This window comes from Schistocerca nitens, chromosome 5 (genome assembly GCF_023898315.1).
Source record: "Schistocerca nitens isolate TAMUIC-IGC-003100 chromosome 5, iqSchNite1.1, whole genome shotgun sequence".
NCBI lineage: Eukaryota > Metazoa > Arthropoda > Insecta > Orthoptera > Acrididae > Schistocerca > Schistocerca nitens.
The window spans coordinates 557,240,999-557,264,311 of record NC_064618.1 but is presented as its reverse complement, the minus strand read 5'-3'; the positions used below and the strand labels follow the sequence as shown (position 1 = coordinate 557,264,311).

Below are 23,313 nucleotides of genomic sequence, written 5' to 3'. Positions count from 1 at the left end.
TCATTGAACTGCCCCCTATATATTGTTTCATATGAAAGAAATTAAAATTCTAGAGCACAGTTTACATGTTTTCATTATGAATGAGTAGTTGGTCATAAGAACTTATCCTGTTCCATATGTTTGTGAAAAAAAGTTAGCTTTTAGGAGATCTGTGAAACAACTGGGCAAGCTTCACAAAGAAGAGTATAATAAGTTCAGTGAATTCAGTGAAAATGCGTAGAAAGACTTTAGTATTCTAATTATATTATAAAATGATCGTTGTTACATTATGTATCTGAGACATTTTTCTCTCAGCCCTGAATTTGCTGTATTCTCTTTTTTCACTTTCTCTTAAATCAACATGCTGCATGTTCCTGAGAAAGACACAGTGATGTATATTGAACTGTGCATACATTGATTTTTGACCAATATCACTTGTGCACCATACTTACACTTGCAGGTGGAGCACTGATTTGTTTACTTACTCTGGATATCAGTAGTGTAAAGGGTCCATTCTTGCTGCTTTCTCTCTCTTCCTTTTATTTTATGTACAGGATGAGTTTTGTAAGCCCTTAATCTAACATTCTTATAATTATTCAATATATTGTAATTATCTTTTTACGCAGATTATTATAAGAAAACCTCTCTAAAAGATACATTATGTCTTGTTTATAACAGTACAGATAAGAGTACATCAGTATCTACTACATGTGCCCAGTATCTCTCAGGGTATTTGAACCGTGTCATTTAAATTATAATTCACTTGCTTTCGACAGCTGTCACCACTGTTGTCTTCAGCAGATAACCAGAGATACCGATAGTGACAAGTTGTTAAGATATACTCAAAGCACCAGACTCTTCTAGAGGTGGGTCAAAGTTACACATTTGCAGGAAGCCAAGTCAAGCAGGCCACAGTATATTGTGGCCACCATATGACATCATAGTGCATGAGGGACTGATGACAACTTTGAAACTGCTGTCCCTGCCTTCCTAATGTGTAGATTGCTTTCTTCAGAGGTATTGGTTGACATTGGTGTTCCATCCTGCTTCAAAGATTTGGGATATGCTTTAATCTATTAAAGGTGTTATAGACCCTGGTGTGTCAAGTTTGTTCTGAGAATGTGGCAGTATTTACACAGAACAAGTTGTGCTCTTTGACACTGCAATGGCAACTGACAATCAAAATTCTACTCAATGCAGATGTAATGTGTAAAGGAGTGGGGCTTATCTTAGAAAGCCTAGGTTAGGATGTAGGAGATGTTCTAGCAGGTACAGCTTTGGGGCCACTGGACAGAAAGGGAGTGAACTGGCAAACTTTGCTGACCAAGACAGAAGCAAGTAAAACCCACCAGAGTGTTTAACTGAAGAGTGTGGAGAGGGACATTTGGGAAGACTTGAATGAAACCACATTGTATTTTGTATAATATTAATTTCCATGCATTGTGATAGAACTATAAAAAATGTGAGAACATAACTTTATTTGCCTCATTGAGACAAATTCAGCAACACTTTGAAATTGTGTATATAAGAATTATTCATGGAGATACACTGCAAACACACACACACACACACACACACACACACACACACACACAGCGACCGCTGTTTCTGGCCGCTGTGGCCAGAAAGCAGCAACCTGGATTGGTGCGGAAAAGGGGGAGCGATAGCAGGTTACGGCTGGAGGGAGAGAAGAGCGATGTCTGGCAGAACAGGCAGAGCAGGATGTTAGCAGGGCAAGGCTGCCAGGCACAATGTTGGGAGGCTGTGGGGGATGGTTAGAAGGGGTGTGAACTGGCAGCAGAAAGGAGAACAGGAGAGAAGGGAAAAGATCAGAGATAGTTGGCAGAGAGTTGCATACAGTGAGAGTGATGGGATGTGAATTGAAAGGACAGGATAGAACAGAGGGAGCAGAAACTGTTAGGTGGAGGGTACAGGGATAGTAGGTTACCATAGGTTGAAGCCCAAATAATACCAGGAGCGGAGAATGTCTTGTAAGGGAAACTCCCTTCTTCACAGTTCTGCAAAGCTGGTGGTGGAGGATGGGAGGATCAACATGGCTCGGGTTGTGAAGTAGCCATTGAAATTGAGGATCTTATATTCAGGTGTGTGTTCTGCCACAGGGTGGTCCACTTTGCTTTTGGCCACAGTTAAGTGATGGCCACTCATCCTGGTGGACAGCTGGTTGGTAGTCATACCTGTACAGAAAGCCGTGCATTGAGTAGTGCAGCAGTGCTGGCGTACGACATAGGTGCTTTCACAGGTGGCCCAGCCTCTGATGGGGTAGGATGAGTGTATGGCAAGACTGGAATAGGAAGTCCCAGGTTGATGGATTAGGCAGGTCTTGCACCTCGGTCATCCACGGGGATGTAATCCTTGTGGCGAGGGATTGGGACTGGGCTGGCATAGGGATAAACTAGGACACTGTAATGGTTGGGTGGGCAATGGAACACCACTGTAGGAGGGTTGAGAAGGATCTTGGGTTGGATATCCCCTCATATCAGGGCATTGTGATACATAATGTTGTTGGGGGGTGGGAGTGATATGGTGAAGAAAATCTGTTTGCAGACTAGGGCTGGGGGATACTGCCTGTCTGTGAAGGCCTTTGTGAGACCCTCAGCACAATAACCAACTACAGTAGGGCATCCAGTATTGTTAGGTTTGTGGATTTTTGGGAGCATGCAGATGATGAGTGTGCATTATGTCATAGGGGTGGGGAATGGATTCAGGTTATAGTTCCTAGGTTTGTGGATTTTTGGGAGCATGCAGATGACGAGTGTGCGTTATGTCATAGGGGTGGGGAATGGATTTAGGTTAGAGTTTCTGGGAAGGGCCTACAGCTTTTAGCAGAGATTGGAGGTTGTGTTGGATTTCTGGTATAATATCACTCTGGCAGAGACTATTGGTGGAGCAGTCAAATGGCAGGGCTGCAAATCATGTTGTCAGTGGTGGAACCTTTGTCTGCAGATAGAATGATTAGGTTAGGCTCTGTTTTGATGCAGTTTATGGCTGTTCTGTCTTCTGCTAAAAGGTTGAAATTATTAGGAAGGGACATGGGGAAGTATGATGAGGTCAAGTTGGAAGTAAGGAATTCCTGGAAGGTGACCAGTGGATGGCTGGGTGGAAGGTGATCAGGATCATGGTTACATGGTGGTGTGAACTGGGAGGGGCTGCATTCAATATTGGGATGAGGCTGGCTTTGGTTGAGGGATTGATGGCAGAAAAGTTTTTCCATTGCAGGAGAGAGAGAGAGAGAGAGAGAGAGAGAGAGAGAGAGAGAGAGAGAGAGTAGATATCTGACAAGTCTAACATGGTCAAATTTGGCTGTAGTGCTGAAGATGCCTCTGGATAGGACCGAAACTTCTGAGGGGCTGGGGATTTTGGTGTAAAGATTAACAACTGTGTTCTGGGATTGTTTTGGCTCTGCATTTAGTGGATTACTGGTAGGGAGTTTTGGGGGATGTGGCAAGTTGAAAAGGTCAGCTAGGCATGATCTGGTTGCTATGAGGGGAGTGATGAGAAGGAATACTGTGGGGAGGATAAGCTTCTAAATGGTGCCCCAAGGTGGCAGCAGGATGACAGCAGGTTGGATAACTTATGGAGGTAGTGTCTGGAATGCTCTCCCAGTTGCTGGAGAGTGAGGGATTCAGTTTCAGAAATGTGATGTACGAGGGCCGTTCAGAAAGTAACCTCCGGTTGATTTAAAAAAATACACCAAGTTAAATAAAAATATTTTAATATATACATCTTACAACTACATCTTTGCACTATTTTTCTACTAGTCTCCATAGCGATTGAGGCACTTATCGTATCTCTTCACAAGCTTTGAAATTCCTTCTGCATAAAAATCACCCGCTTGTGCCTGGAGCCAGCCTGTGACCGCATCTTTGAGCTCTTCGTCGTCATCAAACCGCTGTGACCCGAGCCATTTCTTCAAATGCATGAAGAGGTGATAATCACTTGGCACCAGGTCTGGGCTGTAAGGTGGATGGTTGATAACGTCCCACTTGAAGGACTCAAGAAGGGCCGTTGTTCTGCGAGCAGAGTGAGGACGGGCGTTATCGTGCAAAAAAACGATACCGGAAGTCAGCATACCACGGCGTTTGTTCTGTATAGCCCGTCGTAACTTTTTTATTGTTTCACAGCACACGTCTTGATTAATGGTCGTACCACGTTCCATGAATTCAACCAACAACACCCCTTTGGCATCCCAAAACACCGTTGCCATCAGTTTTCTGGCAGAAAAATCTTGCGAGGCTTTTCTTGGTTTGGTAGGCGAATTTGAATGTGCCCACATCTTTGATTGTTCTTTTGTCTCAAGGTTCACGTACTTAATCCAGGTTTCGTCACCGGTCACGATTCTGTTTAACAATGGTTCTCCTTCGTCCTCATAACGTGACAGAAAGTCTAATGCAGAGGCCATTCTTTGAGTTTTGTGGTGGTCGGTAAGAATTTTGGGCACCCATCGTGCACAGAACTTACGGTAACCCAATCTTGCTGTCACTATCTCGTACAAGAGAGTCTGTGGAAAACCAGTAGACAACTCCGACATTGAGAAACGTCGATTTTCACGAACTTTTGCATCAACTGTCTGAACGAGTTCGTCAGTCACCAATGATGGTCTACCACTCCTCTCTTCATCATGAACGTTTTCTCGTCCACTTTTAAATAAACGTACCCATTCACGGACAATCCTTCACTCATAACTCTTGGTCCGTACACGGCACAAAGCTCACGATGAATAGCTGCTGCAGAATATCCTTTGGCTGTAAAAAACCTTATGACAGCACGCACTTCACATTTGGCGGGGTTTTCTATTGCAGCACACATTTCAAACTGCCACAAAAACTAAACTAGCGCAGGTACGACGTTCACTTGACCACGGCTTGATGCCGACTGACCTGTTGAGTGCGTGAACGCACAGATGGCGTCGCTACTCGCCCCACAACCCACACTGTGACCAATCGGAGGTTACTTTCTGAACCGCCCTTGTATATAGTGAGGATTGCACAATAGCATTATCTTGCAGAGGGAGCAGAGATGGTTCTGAGATGACTATGCCATGCAGACATGTTTATGCATTACCAGGTTTGTGAGGGGCAGGGGCTTGTGGAATCTGAAAAAGTGAAGGTCATTGTGGAAGGAGGGATGGCATCCAGAGAAAGGAATTTTTATAGTCGGTCTATGGTGGTGGTGGTGGAGGTGGTGGTGGTGGTGGTGGTGGTGGTGGTGGTGGTGGTGGAGGTGGAGGGGGAGGGGGAGGGGGAGGGGGGGTTTCCATTGTTTAGGCAGGGCTCAGTTGTGGCAGGGATGGTGTTGGGGAAATGGGAAGTGATGTAGGAAGTGGGCAAATGAACGAATTAGGTGGATAACAGAAAAAGACCTGTAAAAATACTTATAGGTAAGAAAAATGAGCACAGATACATAAAAATGCATATAATATGCACAAGTACTTAAAAATACACTTAATATTGTCAAGAGCCCAACCTGGACTTTCTGTTGTTACTATTCTTTAAATCATTACTCTATTCAGTGTCTGTCCTTCCTCTTCTTTACTATTCTTTTTATCATATTACAAACCACACATGCTCTGACATTTGAGCTGTACTATATTAATGGTCTCATCGGCTTACGACACGACTACGTGATTGTGCGGGATATTTGTACAGTTTCTCATGCTCCAAATTCTTCCTGCTGATAATTACAATTACTCCTGTTAACCACATTTCCTCTCCCATCCCTATGTATTTTCACATGTTATTTTCCCCACCTACTGAGGACACTTACTTTTTATTTATTCTGCATGGTCTCCTTCGAAATACTCTCCTCCACAATTGATGCACTACTCCCAGTGCCATTTCTGTTTCCAGAACCAGTCTTGGTACACCTTTTGTTGGACAGTGTAAAGCATTCCGTGAATTTTCTTTTATCTTGTCTGTTGTTGCAAATCTTCATCCTTTCAACTTTGGAAATAAGAGAAAGTCCACAGGGGCCAGGTCTGGAGAGTGATGAGGCAGCACAGTGATTTCGTTTTTTTGTGGAATAGTGACACACCAACAGGGATGAATGAATGTGCAGGTGCGTTATCGTGATGCAAAAGCCATGAATTGCCTTGCCACATTTCAGGCCACTCTCACATTTTCTCGTAGGTGTTGCAAAACATGATAGTCCCTGTGACACAAATTTATGATGAACTAATCCTTCAAAGTCAAAGAAAACTATCAACAGGGCTCTGACATTTGACTGATCTGATGAGCCTTTTCTTGGTCTTGGAGAATCTTTCCTGAACCATGGTGAAGATTGAACCTTGGTCTCAACATCGTAACCGTAGACCCGCATCTCATCACCAGTTATGATTCTCTTAACGAAGTCTCATTCTCATGTGTGAAATCCAAAAGCTCCTCACAGATTGCGAGGTGAAGATCTTTCTGGTCTCAACTCATGAGCTGTGGGATGAACTTGGTGACAATACTGTGCATTCCAAGATACTGTGTCAGGATTTCATGACATGATCCAGCTGAAATATTAACATTTTTGTGCAATCTCTCAGTCAGTCAGTCTTTAATTGGCATGCACCATTTCATTGACATTCTTGACATGAGCGTCATCAGTAGATGTCGAAGGGTGTCCTGTACAAGGGTCATCTTTAACTTCTGTCAGGCCATTTTTAAACTGTGTGAACCATCTGTAACATTGAGTACGGTTTAAGCAAACATTACCATAGGCTTCCTACATAATTTGGTGTGTCTTTTGAGTTTCACGCAAAATTTAATGCAGACACATTACTCCTGTAACTCTTCCATCTCAAAATTCACAAACTGTAAGACAACATTGTACTCCATACAGCACTGGACAGTAACTAACTGACATGCAACAGTGAAACTTCTGGCATTTATGCATTAAACACAGGGGTGTGGGGAGATGCCAACTGCATTTTTCTCTGACACACAATTGGTGCGAAATTATGAATGTTCCGGAATTATTTGAACACACCTCGTATACCACACAAACTGGTGAACTTCGAACTAACCAGACCTCTCTCCCTCTTGCTCTTCCCTTATCCCAACACACACATATTCTGATATCTCACCCATTCTGTCCTTTTTTCCCCACTTTTTGTATGTATTTCTTTATGGGTATTTTCAAGTATTTTTGCATATATTTGTGTATTTTTACTTGTCTGTTATCCATCTCCCCTCAGAACTACCTGACACCTTCATGTGTCTATTTCCTACTTCATTTCCCATTTCCCCAGTGCCAGCCTTACCCAAAATGGATCCTTACTCTATCTTTATGCACCAGTTCAGAAAATTATCCCTTTCTCTGCCTAAAATCCCATTTCTACATTACATTACATAAATGCTGCCTAAACTATGGAATCCCCCCCCCCCAAAAGCTTGACTATAAAAAAAAAATCCTTTCTCAGGATCCCACACTTCCTTTCACAGTGACCTACTCAGATTCTTCAGGACCCTGTCCCTCACAAACCTGGTACTACAAAAACATGTCCATGGCACAGGCACCCCAGAACTGCCTCTGCTCCCTCTTCGAGATACTGCTACTATGCAATAGCCACCACATACGTCATGTCTCTGAAATTGATTCCCTTGGTCTCCCACCACCTGGAAGAGCATTTCAGACACCATCTCCATAAGTTATCCAACCTGCTGACATTTGACTGCCACCTTGAGCCACCACTATTCAACCTTTACCTTAACCACAGCGTTCCTCCTTGTCAGCCCCCTTATAGGATCCAGACCCTTCCTAGCTGACCTTTTCAATTTCCCACACCCCACCAAAACTCCCTATCATCACTCAATTAAATCCAGAGCTGAAAAAATCCTGGTACACTGTTTACTTTTCCACCAAAATCCCCAGCCCCATAGATGTCTCAGTGCTATCCAAAGGTTTCATTTTCAGCCCTACACCCAAATTTGATCATGTCAGATTTGTCAAAGATCTATTCTCCTTGTCCTGGTCCATGCAAGGGAAACACACCTTTGTCACCAATCTCTCTAACCAAAGCCAATATAATTCCCACATTGAACCCTGCCTCTCCCAGTTCATACCACCATGCAACCTTGATTCTGGTACCCTCCCACCCAGTGTTCTGCTCATCTTCCAGAAATTCCTTATTCCAGCTTGGCTTCACCATTCTTCCCCTTGTTCCTTCCTAATAACATCAGACTTTCATCAGAAGGAAGCACAGACATATACAGCCTCAAAACAGGTCCTGGCATAATCATCCTACCCACAGACGGAGGTTGCACCACTGTCATTATGAATGGCAATGGCTACTTGGCAGGAGGCCTCTGCCATTTATCGGACTCCTTCACCTATAAACCTCATCAGAGTGATACCATCTCCACACACCCAATATCTACATGCTCCCTAAAATCCACAAACACAACAATACTAAACATCACGTCATAGCTGGTTATTGTGCTACCACTGAAAGAATTTTGGCTCTTATTGACAAACACTTTCAACCAATTGTCTGAAATCTAGTCTCCCACACAAAGACACCAACCACTTCTCTCACCTACTTTCCACCATCCCCACCCCTTTACTTCCTGGATGCCTACTCATCACTGTTGATGCCATTTCCCTATAGACCAACATCCCTCATGTTCAAGGTCTCGCCGCTATTGAACACTGTCTTTCCCAACATCCTTCAGACTCCATATCCACTACCTCGTTCCTCATACACCTTACTAACATTATCCAAACACATAACTACTTCTGTGAAGGGAAGGTGTGCAACCATATCCTCAGCACTGCCATGGGCATCTACATCGCAACCTCCTCTGCCAACCTGTGTACAGGCCATCTAGAGGAGACCATCCTAGTATCCCAAATGCCAAACCCCTGCTTTGGTTCAAGTTAATTGGTGATACCATCATGATTTAGACTCAGGGTCAAGGCACCCTGTCCTCATTCCTTCATACCCTTCTCTCCCATCCACTTCAGCTGGTCCTCCTCAGCCCAGTGGGCCAATTTCCTGGGCTTCGACCTCCTCATCTCTGATGGCTCCATCCACACCTCCATCCACTTTAAATCCACCAACCACACCTGTATTTCAACAATTACCATCCCTTCCCCACCAGGAAATCCCTCCTATACAGTCGAGCCACCCAAAGATGGCATATCTGCAGTGACAGCAATTCACTAGCACAGTTTGCTGAAGGTCTCACAAAAGGCTTCACAGACAGGATGGGTCCCCTGACCTAGTCTTCAAACAGATTTCCTGTGCCATGCCCCATACACCCAAAATCCTCCCCATACCCCAAAGAATCAGCTACAAAAGGAACGCTCCCCCTGGTCAGCCATTATCACCCCAAACGCAAAGAATTGTGGCCCTCATTGGCCATCATCTCCATCCAGTTTCACCCTGTGGATCCGGGGGTTAGAATAGCTCCGAGGTATCCCTGCCTGTCGTAAGAGGCGACTAAAAGGAGTGTCTCACTTTTCAGCACAGTAAGTAGAGGTCCCATTTTATAGTTTGACCTGCCACTTTCCAAATTCTACAGAAGTACGGGCCACATCGGGAAGGATGCCTTACGAGGTGCATGAGTTATCCATAGTGCCCTTACATTCAATCTCCTGAACCTCTTGTCACGGCTTTGCGTCTCCTCCCTTCTGCGGGTCCGGGGGTTAGAAGAGGCCCGAGGTATTTCTGCCTGTCGTAAGAGGTGACTAAAAGGAGTCTCACACCTTTTGGCCATTATGTGATGGTCCCCTGTAGGGTTTGACCTCCATTTTTCAAAATTTTCCTGAAGAGCAAACCAATTGGGGAAGGGCACCTTTCATGGTGCATTGTGTCTTTCATGTGCTGAGACCTATCACATCCTTCGTCGAAACGGATCTGCACTTCTGCTCATTCTCCAACTGTTCGGCAAAGTCACCCTCCTGGGTGCATATTTTTCCATCAACTGTGCAGTATTGTTTTCTACGCTGACGATGATAATGGACTTGTTTGCTTGGTTGCACCTGATATCCAGCATGGTAACCAGTCTGTTGTGGTGGGTCTGCCATGTACCCTGTTGGTTGTAGTCCCATGACCACACAGGCATCACTCTGCTGATGCCTGTGCCATTAACTCCGCATCCCCACGTATGCCAAGGAGTAGATGCCCGTCATCCTATGGCATTGGGACTCCCAGAAATGGCCATCCCACCAGGTGGCCTTTGTTGTGGCTGGGTGGTGCCCATGGGGAGGGCCCCTGGTTGGAATGGGGTTGCATCAGGGCAGATGACACGCAATGAAGCGTAGTACTTCATCTCTTGCTGGTGGTCAAACACCAGCAGTCTCTAAGCATTCACGGGCTCAGTTCAGTGCACGGAAGTACGACCCCCAAATCGTTCCCTTCCGTGGCCACACCATGGGAGCAATGTCAGGCTAAGGATGGCAGCAGCTCTTATTCACCATGGTACCTTGTATGTTTGAGAGCTGATGGGGAATCTTTCATGACGATGAAGCCTCAGTTTTTTGTTGAACATTTAGAGGACAGGTTTGGGGAGGTGGAGAGCTTGTCCAAAATGAGATCTGGGTCAGTCTTGATTAAAACAGCATCCTCTGTCCAGTCACAGGCATTACTCGCTTGTGACAAGCTGGGGTATGTTTCTGTAACCATCATGCCCCATAAGAGCTTAATTATGATCCAGGGTATCGTATTTCGTTCGGCGTGTCCACCAGGGTCTGAGGGATAATCAGGTTGCCACTGCTGCCTTCATCTTGGTCTTCGAGGTTGATAAATTACCCGAGAAGATCAAGGTGATGGTCTACCACTGTGATGTAAAGCCCTATATCCCTCCCCCAACACGGTGCTTTAAATGCTGTAAGTTCGGTCATATGTCTTTCCACTGGTCTTCCAGCATCACATGTCGAGATTGCGGACGCCCATCGCATCCCAATACTGCATATGCCCCACCTCCCATCTGTGTCAGTTGCGGAGAGCACCATTCGCCTTGCTCATCTGACTGCAGGATTCTCCAGAAAGAAAGCAAAATCATAGACTAAAAGACCCTGGACCAACTGACGTACACTGAGGCTAAGAGGAAATTTGAAAGCCTACATCCTGTATATATGACATCATCTTACGCTGCCGCTACAACAGTTCAAGCCCCATCAGCTCTGCCAACCCCAGACACCTTTCGGAGATGGAAGACTACACCTGCCCCATTGATGGCAGGGGACACTTCCCTCCCTGTTGCTCCTACACCACCTACTTCAGGAGCAACATCCCCCCCACCCCCACCCCCCAACCATCGGGGATATCAGTCCCCACTTCTGCGCTGGAGAAGAAGCCTCGGCTCCTCTCGCTAGGAAGGGGTCCTTTGGGTAACTCGCTTCCCGGGTTTCTGCTTGTGGGAAAGATGACACCCACCAGACCAGTGGCTGAAGTGCCCAAAAGCAGCTGATTGTAGGGCTCCACTATCAGTGAAGTACTCCCAGACAGGAAAACCGAAGGAGCAGTGAGAGAAATCCAAAAAGAAGAACCCCAAGACCTAAGGAATTGCGGTGGCACCCACACCACCACTTCCTACAAGCTCTGCGTCTGCGGGTGAGGTGGAGATTCTGGCGTCCACTGATAACCTAGATCTCGATGGACCATCAGACACAATGGATATAGACAGCTCAGGCAATAAGTCGGTGGCAGCAGGTGACCCTGAGGCGTAAACTGCCTCATTGAATGTTCCATGCCTTCCCAGTCTCACAATGATGTCATCCTCCAGTGGCGTTGTGGCTGTTTTTTCCACTGCCTGGCTGAGCTACACCAGCCGTTAAAATTTACACTTGCTCTCTGCATTGCCCTCCAACAAAACCTGGTTCCCAGCAATGCGGACCCCTGTCCTCTGCAGCTATAAGGGATATTACAGTCGAGGAGTAGGTGGAGTTTGCGTTTATGTCTTAAATGCTGTCTGTAGTGAAACTGTGCCCCCTTCAAACCCCCTCTTGAAGCTGTGGCTGTCAGAATAAGAATGATGCATGAAATAACTGTCTCCAACGTATATCTTCCTCGAGATGGTGCAGTAAATGTATTAGCTGCACAGATTGATCAACTCCCTAAACCTTTCCTACCTTTGGGAGTTTTTAATGCCCATAACCCCATGTGGGGTTATACCGTGCTTACTGGCCGAGGCAGAGATGTCGAAACTTTACTGTCTCAGTTCAACCTCTGCCTCTTAAATACTGGAGCTGCCACGCATTTCAGTGTTGCTCATGGTAGTTACTCGGCCATTGATTGATCAGTTTGCAGCCCAGGATGTTGCCCATCTATCCACTGGAGAGCACATGTCGACATGTGTGGTAGTGACCACTTCCCCATCTTCCTGTCACTGCCCCAGCATCATGCTGATGGACGCCTGCCCGGATGGGCTTTAAAACAAGGCGGACTGGGAAACTGTCACCCCTGGTGTCACTGTTCAATCTGCCTCACACGGGAACATCGATGTGTTGGTTGAGCAGGTGACTACAACAATCCTTTCTACGGCAGAAAACGCGATCCCTCGCTCTTTAGAATCCCCGGCGAAAGACAGTCCCTTGGTGGTCGCCAGAAGTTGCTGAAGCAATTAAGCAGCGTCGGCGACCTCTACAGTGGCATAAGCGGCACCCTTCGCTGGAGCACCTCATAGCCTTTAAACGGCTCCGTGCCCGCGTTCGCCAGCTTATCAAACAACGGAAGCAGGAGTGTTGGACGAAATACATCTTGACCGTTGGGTGCCGAATGTCACCTTCCCAAGTCTGGGCAAGGAGAAAATGTGTTTTTGGGTACCAGACCCCAACAGGTGTTCCTGATGTTAACATAAATTTCATGTTATCAACCAACACAATCACGATTGCCGAACACTTTGCTAAACACTATGCTCGAGTCTCTGTGTCTGAGAACTACCCCCCAGCCTTCCACACTCTCAAATGGCGGCTGGAGGGGAAAGTCCTCTCATTCACTACACGCCACACTTCCAGCATTTAAAGCACCGTGTTGGGGGAGGGATATAGGGCTTTACATCACAGTGGTAGACCATCACCTTGATCTTCTCGGGTAATTTATCAACCTCGAAGACCAAGATGAAGGCAGCAGTGGCAACCTGATTATCCCTCAGACCCTGGTGGACACGCCGAACGAAATACGATACCCTGGATCATAATTAAGCTCTTATGGGGCATGATGGTTACAGAAACATACCCCAGCTTGTCACAAGCGAGTAATGCCTGTGACTGGACAGAGGATGCTGTTTTAATCAAGACTGACCCAGATCTCATTTTGGACAAGCTCTCCACCTCCCCAAACCTGTCCTCTAAATGTTCAACAAAAAACTGAGGCTTCATCGTCATGAAAGATTCCCCATCAGCTCTCAAACATACAAGGTACCATGGTGAATAAGAGCTGCTGCCATCCTTAGCCTGACATTGCTCCCATGGTGTGGCCACGGAAGGGAACGATTTGGGGGTCGTACTTCCGTGCACTGAACTGAGCCCGTGAATGCTTAGAGACTGCTGGTGTTTGACCACCAGCAAGAGATGAAGTACTACGCTTCATTGCGTGTCATCTGCCCTGATGCAACCCCATTCCAACCAGGGGCCCTCCCCATGGGCACCACCCAGCCACAACAAAGGCCACCTGGTGGGATGGCCATTTCTGGGAGTCCCAATGCCATAGGATGACGGGCATCTACTCCTTGGCATACGTGGGGATGCGGAGTTAATGGCACAGGCATCAGCAGAGTGATGCCTGTGTGGTCATGGGACTACAACCAACAGGGTACATGGCAGACCCACCACAACAGACTGGTTACCATGCTGGATATCAGGTGCAACCAAGCAAACAAATCCATTATCATCGTCAGCGTAGAAAACAATACTGCACAGTTGATGGAAAAATATGCACCCAGGAGGGTGACTTTGCCGAACAGTTGGAGAATGAGCAGAAGTGCAGATCCGTTTCGACGAAGGATGTGATAGGTCTCAGCACATGATAGACACAATGCACCATGAAAGGTGCCCTTCCCCAATTGGTTTGCTCTTCAGGAAAATTTTGAAAAATGGAGGTCAAACCCTACAGGGGACCATCACATAATGGCCAAAAGGTGTGAGACTCCTTTTAGTCACCTCTTACGACAGGCAGAAATACCTCAGGCCTCTTCTAACCCCCGGACCCGCAGAAGGGAGGAGATGCAAAGCCGTGACAAGAGGTTCAGGAGATTGAATGTAAGGGCACTATGGATAACTCATGCACCTCGTAAGGCATCCTTCCCGATGTGGCCCGTACTTCTGTAGAATTTGGAAAGTGGCAGGTCAAACTATAAAATGGGACCTCTACTTACTGTGCTGAAAAGTGAGACACTCCTTTTAGTTGCCTCTTACGACAGGCAGAGTGGGAGCTCCTCAGTGCCCTTGCATGTTGCCCCGACGCCGCTATTGGGCCAGATTGAATCCACAGCCAGATGATTAAACATCTCTCATCTGACTAAAAGTGATATCTCCTCATCATCTTAAACCGGATCTGGTGCAATGACGTCTTTCCATCGCAATGGCGGGAGAGTACCACTATTACAGTGCTCAAACCCAGTAAAAACCTGCTTGATGCAGGTAGGTATCAGTCCACCAGCCTCAAGAACATTCTTTGTAAGCTGCCAGAATGTATGGTGTGTCGGCAGTTGTGTTTGGTCCTGGAGTCACGTGGCCTACATGCTCCATGTCAGGGCGGCTTCTGCCAGGGTCGCTCTACCACTGATAATCTTGTGTCCGAGCAACCTTTTCCAGATGCCAATGCCTGGATGCCGTCTTTTTTGAGTTACGTAAAGCATACTACACAATCCGGGGACATCATATCCTTGCCACATTTTATGAGTGGGGTCTCCGTGGCCCGCCCTCGATTTTTATCCAAAACATCCCATTACTCCGTACTTTCTGTGTCCCAAGTTGATGCCTCCCATAATTCCCCCTATATCCAGGAGAGTGGGATCCTGCAGGGCTCTGTATTGAGTGTATCTCTATTTTTAGTGGCCATTAATGGTCTAGCAGCAACTATAGGGCTGTCCATCTCACCTTCTCTGTATGCATTTCGTACTGCTCCACCAGTTGAAGAGTGGCATCTACAGGGAGCCATCCACAAGGCACGGTCAAGAGCTCTAGCCCACGGTTTCCAGTTTCGGCCGCAAAGTCGTGTGTTATGCACTTCTGTCGGCGTTGTACCATTCATCTGGAACCAGAACTTTACCTTAATGACAATCCACTCACTGTAGTGGAGACATTCGATTCTTAGGACTGGTTTTCGACACCTGATTGACATGGCTTCCTCACCTTTGTCAGCTTAAACAGAAGTGCTGCAGAAACTTAATGCCCTCTGCTGCCTGAGCAACACCAACTGGGGAGCAGATCACTCTACACTGCTGCAGCTCTACAGAGCCCTTGTTCAATCCCATCTTGGCTATGGGAGTCTGGTTTATGGTTCGGCAGCGCCCTCAGCATTGCGTTTACTCGACCCAGTGCACCAATGTGGCGTTCGCCTAGCGACTGGAGCTTTTAGGATGAGTCCGGTGACCAGCATCCTGGTGGAGGCAGGAGTGCCTCCGTTGCAGGTTAGGCGTGCACACCTGCTGACCAGTTACGTTGCATACATTCGTAGTTCTTCTGCACATCCGAATTACCATTTCTTTTTCCCACCCACGGTGGCCCATCTGCCACACTGGCAGCCCAAGTCAGGGCTTCCAATTGCAGTTCATGTCTGATCCCTTCTTTCCGAACTGGAGTCCTTGCCTTTACCACCAATGCTTGAGGTCCATTTATGTACACCTCCATGGTGTACACCTAGGCCGCAGTTTTGCGTGGACCTTTCACATGGCCTTAAGGACTCGGTTAACCCCACAGCTCTCCACTGCAACTTCCTGTTGATTCTTGACATGCATCAAGGCCATGAAATGGTTTACACCGATGGCTAGATGGCTAATGAACATGTCTGCTTCACGTGTGTCTGTGGAGGATATATTAAACAGCATTCCTTACCCGATGGCTACAGTGTTTTCACTGCCGAGCTGGTGGCTATATCTCGTGCTCTTGAGCACATCCGTTCATGCCCTGGGGAGTCACTTCTTCTGTGTACTGACTCCTTGAACAGCCTACACGCTATCGACCAGTGCTACCCTCATCATCCTATGTTAGCGACCATCCAGGAGTCCATCTGTGCCCTGGAACGGTCCAGTCGTTCAGTGGTGTTTGTCTAGGCCCCTGGTCGAGTCAGAATCCCAAACAACGAACTTGCCGACAAGCTGGCCAAACAGGCTAAGCGAAAACCGCTTATGGAGACCGACTTATTTGCAACTGACCTGCGTTCAGTACTATGCTGCAAGGTTTGACGGAATGGCATAACCTCAGTACGCACAACAAACTTCATCCCATTAAGGAGACACATGGCTACCTCCTGTGCCATGATGACCCAACTCAGTGTCGGTGTGGCGCCAGGCTGACAGTGGCCCACATCTTGGTGAGCTGTCGTCCTGTGACTGCCCTGCGATGGACTCTTCAGTTACTGGACTCGTTGCAATTTATTTTAGCTGACAACACCTCATAGGCTAATTTAGTTTTATGTTTTATACGTGAAAAGTTTTTGTGCATGTCCTTTGCCTCTTTGTGTTCTCCACTCTAATGCTTTTTGGCTGGATGTTTTTATGTGTCGCAGAGTGGCTGGCTTTTCCTTTTTATTCTCTTGGTCGACCAGCCATGGTCATCTGCTCTCTTGTTTTTATCCCTTCTTTCTGTTTCTTGCTTCTCTCTGTGGTTTTCTTTTCCTGTTTTGTCCATAGTAGTGTTGGTTGTCCTTCTGTTGTTCTTGTGGTTTTACCATTCTCATGTTATTGTGCTGCACATCTCCTTTCTTTTCTTCTTTCCCTTGTGTAATTATTTTACCTGGAACAAGGAACCGATGACCTTGCAGTTTGGTCCCTCCCCCCCCCCCCCCCTCCTTTAAACCAAACAACCAACCGACCAACCAACCAACAATCCAACCATCCAATTGCCCAAAATCTAGCCTCCCATATCAAAGATGCCAATCACTTCCTTCATTGACGCTCCACCAACCCCACCCCTTAGCTTCTGGATCCCTACTCATAATTGTTGATGCCACTTCCCTGTACACCAACATCCCACAAGCTCATGGCCTTACAGCTATTTAACACTACCTCTCCCAACATACTTCAAATTCCAAACTCACTACCTCATTCCTCTCACTCCTTACTAACGTTATCCTGACACACAACTACTTCTCCCTTTGAAGGGAAGTTATACAAACAAATCAACAGCACAGCCATGGGTATCTGCATGGCACCCTTGTGTGCCAACCTATTGATGGACCATCCAGAGGAAAACTTCCTAGCCTCCCAAAACGCCAAACTCGTGGTCTGGTTAAGGTTCATTGATATATCTTCATGTTCAGGTATCAGGACCAAGACACTGTCCTCATTCCTTCAAAACCTCAACACCTTCTCTCCCATCCACTTCACTTGGTCCTCCTCAGCACAGTGTGCCATCTTCCTGGACACTGATCACCTCCTCTCTGATGGCTCTATCCTCGCCTCTGCCAACATTAAACCTACCAACCACCAACAGTACTTGGATTTCGACAGCTGCCATCCCTTCCACACCAAAAATCCTTCCCATACTACCCGGCAGTCCAGGAACATTGTTTCTCCAGTGGTGTGACCTCCCTTGCTCAGTATGCTAAGGGTCTCTCAAAATCTTTCACAGAACTAGCCTGCAGACAGATTTCCCGAGCCATATCCCCACACATCCCCAATCCTCCTAACCAGCCCTAAGAACTAGCTACAGAGGAGCACCCCTTTTGTCACCTAATACCTCCCATGGACTGGAACAACTGAACCATGTCCTTCATCAGAGCATTTATTATGTATCATCATGCCTTGATATGAGGGACTAATTAACAAAGATCCTTCCTACCCCTCCTAAAGTGGAGTTCAGTCAGCCTCTCAACCTCCACAATATCCTATTCCACCCTGATGCACTCTCAATCCCACCCCCTTGCCTTAAGGATCATATCCCTGTGGAAGACGCAGGTGCAAGACCTGCCTAATCCAGCTACCCAGCACTTCCTTTCCCAGTCTTTTCACTGGATTATCCTAATTCCTCAGAGACCAGGCCACCTGTGAAAGCAGCCAGTCGTATATCAACTTTGTTGCAGTCATTGCACAGCTTTCTACCAACCAGCTCTCCACCAGAATGAATGACCACTGTCAAACAGTGGCCAAGAGTAAAGTGGACCACCCTTTGGCACAACATGCAGCTGAGCATAACATTCTTGATTTCAATGGCTGCTTCATAACCCGGTCCATCTGGGTCCTTCCCTTGACCTCCAGATTTTCTGAACTGCACAGAAGGGAATTACCCTTACAACACATTCTCTGCTCCTGAAATTATCCCACCCCCAACATAAGATAACCTACTGTCCCCACAACCTCTATCCAACCGTTTCTGCCCCCTCTGTCCGTCACCACCTCAGAGATGGCCTTAGGATGTCTTACCAGTTTACTATTATAACAGTTCTGTCACCTCCCACCCCCGCTTCCACATAACACTGAAAGAAACATAAATGCAACAAACTGCACTTAGACCTAAATAGTTTTGTGTATAAGTTAATTGACATATAAAGAATTTTATATAAAGACTTGACGTAGGCAAAGGAGCTAATGCAGGTTTAATTTTGAGATATGCAGTTACAGTGTAAAACTATATTATCAGCAACAGCAACAAAAAAGAAATTACAAAAAAAGGCCATAAAAACTGCTTTAAAATGTTGTAAATGCCCATTGTATTCTGTAACATTTATCAACAGTCATACATTGAAGGATATCAGTACAGACTGAATACTGCTGCAATTATTACAACTTGTATATAGGTTTCATCTTTGAGATTTCTCCAGAGAAAAAACTGCAAGGCATCAAATGAGATAAGTGTGCAGACTATGCTACCAGGAAAGAGCTGGATGAGTGTGTACTATTCATGAGTGAGCTGTATGTTATGCAGATGAAGGCTGTCAAGGCATGTCAGCGCAGTAAAATATTAGGCTTTTTACTCAATTTGCAGTGTGTCCGTGACATTTCAGAAGGCGTGTTCTAGCTTCTGCCTTCTAGGGAAGTGTCAGAACCTTGCAGTCCATTTCCATATATAGTCAGAGGTGATGTGAATTATTTAAATCTCTGCCACAGCTCCTCCCTAACCGCTAAATGCAGAATGTTGTCCATCTCCATTTGTAATGAAAAACAGATGTTGCAATGATTTTGCATTTGGTGCATATTATAAAATATGTTGCAGCATATGAAATCTAGCTAATATATTGAATTTTTCTTTAGACTTGGCTGGAGGTCTTTATCTGCCACCAATCTCAAGAAAACTGATCTGACATAGAACACTAATTTGCTATCGTGCTGCACTGGAGATACATCTACATCTACATCTACATTTATACTCCGCAAGCCACCCAACGGTGTGCGGCGGAGGGCACTTTACGTGCCACTGTCATTACCTCCCTTTCCTGTTCCAGTCGCGTGTGGTTCGCGGGAAGAACGACTGTCTGAAAGCCTCCGTGCGCGCTCTAATCTCTCTAATTTTACATTTGTGATCTCCTCGGGAGGTATAAGTAGGGGGAAGCAATATATTCGATACCTCACCCAGAAACGCACCCTCTCGAAACCTGGCGAGCAAGCTACACCGCGATGCAGAGTGCCTCTCTTGCAAAGTCTGCCACTTGAGTTTATTAAACATCTCCGTAACGCTATCACAGTTACCAAATAACCCTGTGACGAAACGCGCCGCTCTTCTTTGGATCTTCTCTATCTCCGTCAACCCGATCTGGTACGGATCCCACACTGATGAGCAATACTCAAGTATAGGTCAAACGAGTGTTTTGTAAGCCACCTCCTTTGTTGATGGACTACATTTTCTAAGCACTCTCCCAATGAATCTCAACCTGGTACACCCGCCTTACCAACAATTAATTTTATATGATTATTCCACTTCAAATCGTTCCGCACGCATACTCCCAGATATTTTACAGAAGTAACTGCTACCAGTGTTTGTTCCGCTATCATATAATCATACAATAAAGGATCCTTCTTTCTATGTATTCGCAATACATTACATTTGTCTATGTTAAGGGACAGTTGCCACTCCCTGCACCAAGTGCCTATCCGCTGCAGTTCTTCCTGCATTTCGCTAAAATTTTCTGATGCTGCAACTTCTCTGTATACTACAGCATCATCCGCGAAAAGCCGCATGGAACTTCCGACACTATCTACTAGGTCATTTATATATATTGTGAAAAGCAATGGTCCCGTAACACTCCCCTGTAGTACGCCAGAGGTTACTTTAACGTCTGTAGACGTCCCTGCATTGATAACAACATGCTGTGTTCTGTTTGCTAAAAACTCTTCAATCCAGCCACACAGCTGATCTGATATTCCGTAGGCTCTTACTTTGTTTATCAAGCGACAGTGCCAGAGTGAAATATTTGCAACATTCTTCATATTCCATAAACAGTTCGAGATATCGAAATGAGATTTTGGCAAATAATAGCACACAAAGAGGGGAATATCTTCCTGTATGGTTATTATGCAAAACATCATTATCTACCATGTTATTCCACTAACTACAGACTCTTTCAATGAAAGAATTCAATTTTTAAGAACCATCAATGGTTGGTGAAATGAGAAATGCCATGGATTTGAGAACAACATAAGTGAAGAAATTACACATTTATTTTTACTGAGAATGTGCTTTTTCAGAATTCTTTTGCAACTGCGTCTGTGCAACGTGTTAGTGAGGTGAGACTGTTTAAACTCTGCTGTGTTTTCAGAAAAGAAGCAAATTTTAACATGGCAACCAGAGAAATCTAGATTTTACTCAAATTTCACCACTCATGATGCTTCTCTGAAAGTTACAAATGGTAACAAGCCAGGTGCAAATAAATCGCTGCATTTAAAAAAAATTAAGAAGTTTATGTTGATATCTCTGTACTTAATATTGCTATGACAAGAAACAGTATGTCATTTAGTGAGGATTTCATACAGTCATTTAGATGAAAACACAATGACAGTGTGGAAGGTCCACCTTGGAATATAGCTGGATTTTTCATGGTATCCATAGGACAGTTTTGTTTCCCCCAGTGAAATTCGGTTTCCGTGCAGCTTTATTTCCTAATTTTTTTAATGTTTAGCAAACAGTTCCAAGGATTATGTCATCTTCGGATACCTGTTGGGCCTGCTTCATGAACTAACTGTTGTATGTACTGAACTGTCAGTCCGTCAAGGGAGGCAGCTATAATATGTCTGCCACATAGTTTGAAAATTTGTCAATTGCACATTCATGAGATAAATGTCAAAATAAAGTGAAAAATACAGATGGATGGAAACTGAATTTCAATGGAATAAATTTGCTGGAGTTATCCGTCAGAACCATGGAACCCTAAGTAAGAATACTGTTATGGGATCTGAAACTAACTCAGTGTCAGGTGTGAATGCAATGTTTTATCTTTGCACTATCTTATGTGGTACATTTGTTTACAGCCAAGAAGTTAATTAATTTATTCTAGAGAACCAGAATATGGCTGCTTCATCATGACAGTGTCATTTCTTCCTGTTCCTTCTCAAAATATTCTTCTATCTGTCCCTGTTCCCATGCATCACTTTACCTTCTTTTGTAAGTTCTGCCTCATTTTGTTTTTCAGCAGTATATAAAAACAGCAATTGTGAAATTCATTACAGGATCTCCACAAACAATTAACAAATAGCAATTTGGATCCTAGAGAGATAGAAAGAGCAAAGCAAGGTCAGAAACAAGACTATCCCAATGGCATTCCAGAATGTGGAGCAGACGCTTTGAGGTTTGCTTTGTGTGCATATGTAAGCCAAGGTAAAAAATTAATTACTGGCACAATAATTGTTTAGTTACATAATTGTTAAAGAATTATTTCAACAGGTATCCCTTTTCTTTTCTTTTTACAGGACGAGATATAAATTTGGACATTCTGAGGGTGCAAGGATATAGATTCTTTTGCAATAAGCTTTGGAATGCCACAAAATTTGCCCTTAGTTATTTAGGGACAGATTTTACGCCAAACTCTAAACTAAGAAATAAAAGTGCAAGTAACAAAGGCAAGAAAGAACTGAATAATGTGAATCACCTGTTGAGGATTATCTCGTCATGTGAAAAAGACAGAAATTTCCACCTAACGATGAATGACTGTGAAATAGTTGACTCTTATCTTACTGATTATAGTTACCTCCAAGGCTACACACCTTCCAAATCAGATTTGATTGTTTTTGGTGCACTGAATGACAATGGTGAATTAGAAAGATTTCCAAATATGCTCAGGTGGTATAAGCACATTAGTAGCTTCAGCTCTGAAGGAAACAAATTGCCTGCTACAGTGTATGGTGTTTGCAGTGATGGTCATCAAGACTCTGAAAGTGAGGTAAGAATATATGTAAAGATGTGTTTGGGAATTCATAGTTGAAATTTGTGACCATAGCATTCAACATTGTTTTTAATTAACCTTTGCAATTTTCTATTCTCATGGTGAAAATCTGTTCGCCATTATTTGTACCTTTAAGTCTACAAATATTGAAAGAGATTTTTATTATTGAATTGACAATTTGAATATCACATCTTCAAATGATGGATGTGTTGGAATAACATGTAGTAGAGGGAAGCAATACTTCCATCAGTGGTATGGGAAACATTGTCTCGTAAAAATGGAGATTAAATTTTCAGACCCATGTTTCTCAAACATTACTGATTTCTAGAAAATATTGTTGGGCTTCTCCTCACTTTAGACTCTGAAATTTAATTTTGCACGTAAATCATAAACTTATAGTTATAAAATGTGAGGAGCCAAAATATACATTTTGGAAAGTTTGGGTGATGGCCTGTCAAGAACGGGCTAACACAACAAAATAAAAAGAAAGAAAACAGCTTCTATAGCAGTATACGGTAGCAAAAGATCACAAATAGGTCTAACTGAAGACTGTGTACGGTTGAAGATTTCAGGATTTCAACCTGGAAGCTGAAATTGAATTCTGCATTCTTTGGATGTAGTTCTGCTTTTGGTTACAAAAGATTGGTGCATACTAGTGAGACGGAATGTGGAGTCAGTGTATGTTCTGTACTTCTGAATGTTAAATCAGTGACACTTGAACACGAAAACTGACATGGTAGTTTTCAGGTCTAAGAACACACACAAAACAATATTTAGAAATTAAAGTAAGCATCATTTTAAGACTCAGGAAACATTAGTGCAAGCATGTAGTACCTTATGAAAAGGGAAGTTTA

The 23,313-nt window shown here is 44.8% G+C and overlaps 1 protein-coding gene across 1 annotated transcript in view; it reads left to right on the top strand.

Annotated features, from left to right (window-relative positions):
• The window catches only part of LOC126259206 (valine--tRNA ligase), a 235,842-nt gene that overhangs the window by 151,236 nt on the left and 61,293 nt on the right, over positions 1-23,313 (top strand). Inside the window, exons 13-14 of the mRNA XM_049955797.1 lie at positions 21,747-21,894; positions 21,987-22,456. Of these exons, the coding sequence (XP_049811754.1) occupies positions 21,747-21,894; positions 21,987-22,456 (618 nt within the window). The remainder of the gene's footprint in view (positions 1-21,746; positions 21,895-21,986; positions 22,457-23,313) is intronic.